Source organism: Barbatula barbatula, assembly GCF_947034865.1.
Source record: "Barbatula barbatula genome assembly, chromosome: 16".
In the NCBI taxonomy this organism is placed as follows: domain Eukaryota; kingdom Metazoa; phylum Chordata; class Actinopteri; order Cypriniformes; family Nemacheilidae; genus Barbatula; species Barbatula barbatula.
Genome location: NC_136779.1, coordinates 8,298,632 through 8,308,258, shown reverse-complemented (window position 1 = coordinate 8,308,258; position 9,627 = coordinate 8,298,632). Strand labels below are relative to the sequence as shown.

At 36.2% G+C, this 9,627-nt stretch overlaps 1 protein-coding gene across 1 annotated transcript; it reads left to right on the top strand.

Annotated features, from left to right (window-relative positions):
- Positions 1-4,479: 4,479 nt before the first annotated feature.
- hoxb8b (homeobox B8b) lies at positions 4,480-6,178 on the top strand (the record flags this gene model as incomplete). The annotated part of the gene is made up of 2 exons (XM_079477098.1): positions 4,480-4,906; positions 5,191-6,178. The coding sequence occupies 2 exons, from the start codon at positions 4,480-4,482 to the stop codon at positions 5,481-5,483; spliced, it is 720 nt and encodes a 239-aa protein (XP_079333224.1). The 3' UTR covers positions 5,484-6,178.
- Between the last annotated feature and the right edge of the window lie 3,449 nt (positions 6,179-9,627).

The following is a 9,627-nucleotide window of genomic DNA, read 5'->3' as shown; positions in this document are numbered from 1 at the left end:
AAAGACTGTAGAGTTATGCAGTATATTGTATATCACAATACTGGTGTATCATTTAGATTTGAGCTTTAAATCGGTATTATTACACTGGCATGTAAAACAGTCCCTTGAGAATATTTTATATTTAGTCATTTAGCAGACGCTTTTATCCAAAGCACCTTATAAAGAGTTCGGGGAGCAATAAGCTCATAAGTCATAAAGGGGCAATAGTACAATAGGTGCTCATACAAAGTTTCTAGTTTCAACAAAAGCCAGACCACTACATGTTGAGAGAAGATAGAGGGTTAGTGTACTTTTTTCATTTGTCTGTGAAGTATTCAGAACATGTTCGTTTTCTTCTGCTGGACTTTATGGTTAAATCTGGGATGAGACATGAATCACACAGGACTGAGGAGCCAAATACAAGAGATGGAGTAAAGTGAGATTGGTTAGCTCAAAGTGTTCTTGACCTCATGCTCTCATTTAGTTTTGCTAGCACTTGGCAACACAGGGAGCACAAGATAACCTGCTGTTATTTCTAAGTACCCATGACAATCAACGATCCTGACTCCCGGTGACCTGATAAAAAGCATTCTTTCATTAGTTATACAACCTCATGTCATTCCAAATCTACACTTTAATTCAGAGGATGAACACAAAAGATTTGTTTTGAAGAAACCAAACAATACCTCACTGACTTCCATTGTATTGACACAAAAACATATGCAGGTTTTGAGTGACATGGGGTCGAGTAAATGAGAGATTAACATGTTTAATTATTTGTGCAGTACATCAAAGTTAATATTTTTAAGAATGTTGGTAACGAAAAGTTGTTGGTCATACAGTCATACAGGTTTGAAATGACAAGAGGGTGAGTAAATTATGTCAGAATTTTCATCACTTTAAGGCAGCAATGGAGTTAAATAATAATTATAATAATGTGTTGTGTATTGTAGGTTTTTAGCTTGACCAAACATGCTGTTCCTTTGACCTACCACTAGAGAGAGCCTGGTGTCTATGTTAGACGAGTACCAACTCTTAATTCCCTCTGGTCTGATCATTTCTCCAGCTGCCAACTGTGCAAGAGCATCCCGCCCTTAGAAGACAACTGTTGCGCTTGACGTATCAGAGGTTGACAAGAGAGTCAGTAAGCTTCACCAACGAGAGACCCTATACGGCTTAACCTGGGTGTGGTTACGTCAGCTAGTGGCAATTACCCTAACCCCCTATGTTACTTTAAAACAACGGGAAAAGATTAATGAAATTGTTTTTCAATTAGCCTAGTGTGATTTGTACACACACTTTGGACAATTTTTTGTCGGCCCATATAACATAAGATGTTTGTAGCTTGTAAAAAATGAATGTTGCAACAGCAGGTGTCTATACGAAACAGAACCCACCCTGCCATGTGCGCATTCCCAGCTCGTGCAAACCCGTCAGCGCAGTTTGAGCTACTCTGGCCGAATCGAATTCGAAAGCAGCAAAGGTGACTAGGGTGGTGCCGCATTGTCCTTGGACCCCAAAGCTCTTTGCATCACCGACACCCGTATTCCTGGTCCGAGGCCTCATGTCTCTCCTCTCGCAGAGACTCCCCGCATAAGCGCGGCCACTGACGTGCTCTCTGCTCAGCATCAGATATGTAATCGACTACCTGTATGTGAAATGCGATTTTTCTCTCTTAAAATTAAACCCATATCTCATCGATATTCATTTTTCTCCTCATTTAATTACAGTTACAAGGTCTTAAAAGCTCACTTTGGACAACGCAACGGAACGGTCCCCGCAGTAAAATCCATGTCTTTTTCCTAATATGCATTTTTAGTTTGATATAGACCATATGGGAATTGTTTTAATAATTCGTGCGAGACCGTTTTATGTCCTCTAACATTATGTCTGTTTATATGCTTTTATTTGTCACTAAAAGAATGTGACTATTTAAAAGGAAACCTATTTTTATCTCTTTTTCTGTATTTGACAGACATTATTTATATCAGATTGACCAAATTAATAAATATGCCTAACAGAGAAAATATCACAGCAACAATGCAAAAATAAAACAACACAAATCATGTTACTTACAGCGTGATTTACTTCGGGTTTCATGAAGAAGTGGCCCAAGTGAAACTTTAGCAGAACATAAATTGTACTTTATAGTTTAGTTCGGGAAACGTGTGGTGAAGATTAAGTTAAAACATCTGCGTAAAGGAAACTTCGGTTTCGGTCTATTGCGTCCAACTTAAACAGACCTAATGCAACGCCAACTTACAATGAATGGGCCTAAACTTTAAAAAATACCCTATTTAATGTAGCTAATAGCACAAAATTTACGTAACACAATGTAACATTAGGCCTATATGTAAATTGTCATCATTAATTGCAGTAAGAATGATATAAAATGTTCCCCAAAAATAGAAATCTGGAAATTTTCATTATTTTACACCCCAGTTTTTTACAGCCAGTTCTTACAGTTAGCCAATGAACACTGTTCGTAATGAGCAGAATCACAGCACATTTATTCTCTGTGATAAAAAATATATTTAAAAGTTATTTTTCGTTATGTAGCATTTTACCAAGTGACAGTACTGATCTTTATTAAATAACAAGGGCGCGGATTACCGTGTTGAATCAACAACGCTTTTTTACTTTTAACATAAATTATTTTATTTTCCAGCAATAAAATAGGCTAAATAAAAAAACACAATGACATAAAAAGCACTGACGTATGGAATTTTTAGGCAAGGTAATTTTCCATGGTGGTTTGATTTTAAAATCACACCATGATTAAAAACCGGTTCAATCTAGTGGACGCATGGAAGGCTTCTTACTGCGTGATATACCAACCACTTTCTCAATTGAAGTATAAAAGTTTATACAAATTATTTTAATGTATAGGTTATTCAGAGGTAAGCAATTTCTCGCCATTTTCATTTTAAAACAGGTTGGATCCGGCTGAGCGTATTAGTTTCTATAAGAACAAAAAACATATTTTCGTCTTATTATTATTATTATTATTATTATAAGTAGACTTAGTATTATTATTTTTATTAGGCCTATAAATATCATGGTATTTTAAAAGAACCATTGCTTTTTATACGTTCTAAGAAAACTGAGTAAATATCGAGATGGTCTTCTTGATACAGAACAAGCCTACATTTAATTTTGCGTGGCTTGATGTAACAGTGCATAAAATGAAGGCAGTAAAATCTAATTAGTTGTTTCTCTGGTCGTAAAGTAACAGTGGGAAATAAAAGCAACTGCGGTATGAAAATATCTTGCAGCTGTTCAGCACGGCGTTGTTTGGTTTCTCATATTTTCCGGAAAATTACTTTTACGGTTGTGCTCGCCTTTTTAATCACGGTGAAAACTATAATAACTGCTAATAATAATAAAACACTCACCGAATTTAAAACTCAAAAAAATATATTGTCCTTCGATTATGAAAATCAAGAAAATATTACTGTCTGAACGTTTCTAAATGTATTAAGATTTTCACTGTTACTTTACTTCATGAAAAATCCATTTTTGGAAAGATAATCTCCAGAACGAACAAAAAAAAGAATCCAGAATGAACTTGAATGATCTAACAATATTCACCACTCGATGGCAGTGTTACTCTAAAAGCTGCCAAGAGAACTCGTCCAGCGTCGGTAACCTGCCGGTAAAAAGAGCGACGAGTCTCAAGGTGTTCTCATTTTTATCAAACGTCTGTAAATAAACATTTTTAGCATTCATTTAGATTAAAATATTGTCTGTATGTCCCAAATGTAATAAATCAACAATAACATAAAATCCCATCACTACCTTCTCTCTCATCCGACATGCTAAAGTAGTCGCCTGCAACGGTGGTCTGTGTTTAAACGTCTTCGAGATGTCTCGAACAAACAACTTAATATAGATTTGCACGTTAAATTCACTTTGAAACTTTGAATCATTGTAGTCCAACATTCAATAAATTATGCCCAAAAAATAAGCATCTTAATATCTTAACCGACTATAAATATCGTGTGAGCTTCGGTTGGCACTGAAACGGTTTACCAATAACACCAACCCCTCACCACCCCACCTATACCCCCGCCTTCACAATTCCCTCTCTATCCTTTTTCATCTCCCCATTTCTACTCTCTTTTGCTCTTCCTATCACAAGATCGCGCTTTGTCTGTTGTGTGGATATGGCGAGGCCATCTAAAGATAAAAGGAATCAATAACTGACGCCCATATAATGCAACTCATCAAAGAGGGTGAAAAGGAAAACTATTTATTGCTCGGGAACCTTCACCAAGGAATCATGTGGGAGTAGCCTAACTATACGGATAATATTAATATTTTGTGACAATAATATCTACGACATTTAATGTGTTTAGTTTCCATCTGGGTTCATTTATTTTATTGCAATAGTTGGCCTGCATTACTTGAATTACAATTCAACCGGCGCGTAATCTCCGGATCGTAATCTGAACACAGTTCTCAAAGTTCTTTTTTTCGCGAAGAGTTCATCTGCAAGCAATGAGTTCTTACTTCGTCAATTCCCTCTTCACTAAATTCAAAGGAAGTGATTCTCTGCGATCCAACTACTATGAGTGCTCAGGGTACGCGCAGGACATTGGAAGCAGACCATCTGTGCTGTACGGACACAACACTGGATCTGCTTTTCAACATGCGGCGCAGTTCACGGATTTCTACCACCACGGTACATCATCCTTCTCCCACGCATCTTACCAACAGAACCCGTGCGCGGTTCCTTATCCTGGAGAAGCCACGGGGAACATCTTGGGGCAGGACGGGTTACAGAGACAGTCCATTTTTGGCTCACAAGATGCGGATTTCACGCAGTTTGGGGATTGTACCAATTTGAAGGTAAACGGTCTCAGGGAGGATTTGGAAAGTGCGGAACCGTGCGCAGCCCAGCTCTTTCCGTGGATGAGACCACAAGGTGAGATGAGGAAAATGAAACACCTCTGGTTATACACTGTCCCCACATAAAACACTATAGACAATAGCAGGCCTACTTATTACCCCCAATTTAACGCTTTATGGCACCTATTGATTACTGTGGAATTGCACCCTTTAAGAAAGTAAGGATTGTTGCGTAACCATGTGGCAATAAAACTGCGCTGGTTGTGAATCTCTTATTACCCGTATTATTTTGTTTACACAAAGAACATTTGAGTTTGTAGAGAGATCTACTTGGTTTGACACGCATCTTTTCCCCCACAGCTACCGGTCGGAGAAGGGGGAGGCAGACCTACAGTCGCTATCAGACCCTCGAGCTGGAGAAGGAGTTCCTGTTTAATCCCTACCTGACTCGCAAACGGCGCATCGAAGTGTCTCACGCGCTTGCTCTCACCGAGAGACAAGTGAAGATCTGGTTTCAGAACAGGCGCATGAAGTGGAAAAAAGAACACAACAAAGACAAGTTTCCCTGCAGCAAAGTGGAACAGGAGGAAATAGAGAAAAAGGAGCAAGCGGGCAGCCAGGCATCCGAAAAACACACATCAGATGAGGACTGACTCGTTCAGACCATAACTGGCTCAGAGGACTGGAACTGTAATAAAAAGTGTCACTACGTCTTTCGGACTTTAAAAGCAATTTGGAAGATTATAGAATACAAAGGCAATCATGTATCCCATCACAAAATTTTCTTCTGGAATACAGGAATTAGGTTGTGTGTTTACTGTGTTTGGATAAACCACATTCGTTATGCTAAAGTATTTTAAGCTTCATCTGGTGTGTTTGTTCCTCATATATATGACTCTTGAGATTACTGCTATAGGGCTGGCATATAGGCTGTGCACGCGGCCCCGCATCACATCTTCAATACAGTGAGAATCGCAACTCATATTTGTTCTCTTCAGTAACTCTGTAGATGAGTTGACAATTGCTTTTAAGGATCCGCAGTAGTGAGTGCGTTGCTGTATGTCTTACCTTAGGATGCACTTTTTGTGATTGTTAATTACTGTACGATTTTAATCAGGTTTACAGCTCTTCAACCGAACTACCTAATCGGATGGGTCATTGCGTCAATCATTTTGTCAGTGTATCCATGCGTTGTGCTTTCCTTTGAGATGATGGATAAAACGCACAATGTTGTTCTGCAAAATGTTGTGTAAATATTTGTTATTCCAGTAACGCGGAAGCACTGTCCTCTTGTATTTTGTATTGTCCTCAACTGGAAATGGTTCCTGAAAGAAGCCACAATAAACTGAAGAAAAGAATCCTTCGTGTACGTTAGTTTGTTTTGTGTCTTTCAACTGAAGTGCTTTAATAAAAGAGAAAAACACTTTATTTTCCACCGACCCAAAAATGTCACACAGTCTTGTGCATGACATGTTATAATTTATACTCCAGTTCATGTAAAATAAAAGGTTTTGAAGTGTTTAAAGAATCTGGACCCAAAGACGACACATAATATTAAAACAACAACTGACGATAACAGCCAAAACCTTTTTCAGATTTACCCATCAAAGAAGTTTGGCTATTTACAACCAAGGGGTGACCGAAAACCATTGGACCTCGAGCCAACGTTCGGTAAAACCTTTAAAGGAGACAGTTTATCACTGATAAGATTCTCAAGGAGTGTGGTCTTAATCTTTGGCTCTTTTGTAATTTACACCAAAAACAAGAGGCATCATCACGTGGTAATATTTCTGAGATTTGGCTGCCATCAGAAATTCATTGAATATAAATAGTTGAAAAAAGTAAACTCTCTAGTATTTCGGTCACAAACAATTGACATAAAATTGTATAATAATTTGTAGTGCACTGTATGTTTATTTGTATTAGTAGTTATAAGCAGACAGGCTAAGTGGTTGTTTAGACAAACATATACATACAGCTTTCACAAATTGCAAAATTCCACGTAGGCCCACAAAACGCTATATAAACTGTAATATAAGACTAATTATGATAACATTTTATAAGAATATGTTTAATAACAAAATAATGGTGAACATTGATAAAATGATTTTGTTGTTAGTGAAACGAAGACAATTCTTTGGCCAAATCTTTACAATCAAACTGAAATTTCATTCATAGGCAGCTATGTACAAAAAGTTCTTAAACTGTTCATTAAAGATGCTAAAGCATATATTTATACGATTTAAATACAAAGGAAAGAACTGACCTTACGATATAGGCTATGTTTAGAGATTAGGCCTCACTTCTGTTCTTTTAGCGAAATCCTACGTCACGTACATTTGTATTTTTAGGCGAACTAGCCCTTGAGTTAAACATACAGACAACTTTCGCTGAAATGACCAGACCAAACGAGTTTTTAATATAAGACAATGTAGGCTACGCCTTGATAAACCCGCGCCGACCACTGTTTTTTATTATAAATTGGATTATCAATGTTGCATCGTTAAATGAATGTACAATGTTAATATACAAATATGGCACACAAATAATCATTATGGACTCAGGCAGGGTACAGGCAGACGTAATGTAACACCAAGAGATTCACCATCTGAACTCCAGATACAGAGGTATCTGATACAGCCAACAACAAAAACAGCCAACAATGAATTACACCAATAAATAGTTTTACACACACACAATAAAATGAAAACTAAAATAGAGTGTGTTCACACTGTTTACAAAATGTGAAACACTGTGATATTGAGAGGACAGTGTGATATTAGATATTATATGTTCATGTGTATGTATTATTATTCCTGTAAACTAAGATTTAAAGGGACCACGGAATAAAAGCTCATTTTAAACACAACGTTTATTTAAAAACAGGATAAAATCGATAAGTCGGGTGTGTAAAAGACAGTTTAGCTATTTTTTCTAGGTTGTTCGTAGGCCTTTGCAAATCAGCTTGGCAAATACATTTTTTTATCAAACCATTATCCCCCCATGAGTTAATATCACAATTCGATCAGATATTTTCGTACGTTCATTAAAAAATTCATATTTTTACATTTCTGAGAATATCCATATCACATTCTAAAACAAATTGACATGAGCAACTAAACACGTTTGTGATTAAATAATACATTCCTTTCTGAAAAATACAACAAACTTTTTAAGGTGCTATACCACACTTTCTTCGTTAAGGCTACTTTTATATATTGGCAACTTTGCGTGTTGAACAATAAACGAACTTTGAAAATGTGAGAATAGGCTACTTTAAACGTTCATAACGAGAAGCAAAAAAACCCACACACAATAATATTACGAAAAAAACAATGTACCGCTTTTTAGGGTTCGATAAAAAAACTGAAACAAAGATTTAAAATTAAGACCTAAGTGTTTTACTTATCACCAAAAGAATACATTGCCAAAAGAGAATGCTATTTAAAAGTCTTCTAAGACAGACAGCCTACTAAAACAAGCAAATCTATAATCGTTTATGACAAAAATACGTTAAAGCTATAAGATGAAACCCTTTTCCATACAATTTACATTCTAAATGTGTAAAAGGTAAGCTCTGTAACTTACCTTTTACACATTTAAAATGTAAATTATATTTTTGTCTGTACTGAGTGTAATGCAAATTTCGAATTCTAGACCCACAGATGGACGTTATTACACATTTTACAATGTAATTGTTTTAACGTTATCACATTATATTCTTAGAATCCAATACAGACAAATATTATTTGCAATTCGATGACCACACAGCATGTCTAACTAAGAACGAAACAAATTTCATATTTGAATTTTATATTTTGAGTAGCAAAATGTAGTCTTGTACTGATGAGAAATGTAAATTAAAGTATATTTAAATGAATCTCTTATGACTTGATTGCGAGATACAATATCAAGAATCTAAAATAATTTAAAAATAAAACAAATAATAAATATATTTCGCACTGAGTATTACGGCACTATTATTACAGACCTCACGATCAATGATAAAGTGAACTTCGCTCAAGTTATTATTTAAGAAATTAATATAAATTTGAATCTATACCTCTTATTCTGCTTTTGGGCCCATTTTGGACAGCATGCACTGGTAAGTCTCAAGAGCATTGCCTTTTCGAGGGTATACAGCCCATGCTCGGTCACTTTTGGGTTATACTGCTTTATTGCCCCAATAAACGTCGGAAATAAGTGTTTGTTCGTAAGATACAGGAAGCAATTCTTTCCTGCTCGCATGTTTAGTGCTGTCAAAAGTTTACACTTTCCATTTGTCTATTCTTCTCTTAAAGTCACCTGACAAAAGAATGCACACAATCGAGAAACAGTGAATAGTGGTTTATTATTTTAGGGTTACTGATCTATTTAAGTTTTTGCCATTGTGCAACATATTGCTGGACACTGACCTATATTCATACATCTGGTTATCGTTTGGTAGATCACCATTCCCCATATTTTAGTTTATTGTGTTAAAAATATGACACCTTTTCTGTGAAGTCATGTATGTGATGCATAATGTATCTCTAAAATTATACAAATAAACTTATCTTACATGAGAAATAATACTAGCCTATGTAGGCTATCTAGGATTTTCAATGAAGTGAAGTCGTGCTTTTTCTCTTTTAACGAATAAGGATGGCGGCGGTCTAGTTGCTGCTGAAGCAAAGCAATAAACTCACAGCTGTTTATGAAAATTTACAACTTTGTGATAGAACTTTATGTGTGATTCGGCAATTGGATTGGCTGACATGGGTCACGTGAACAGCCCTCTGTGAACATGAACTTTTT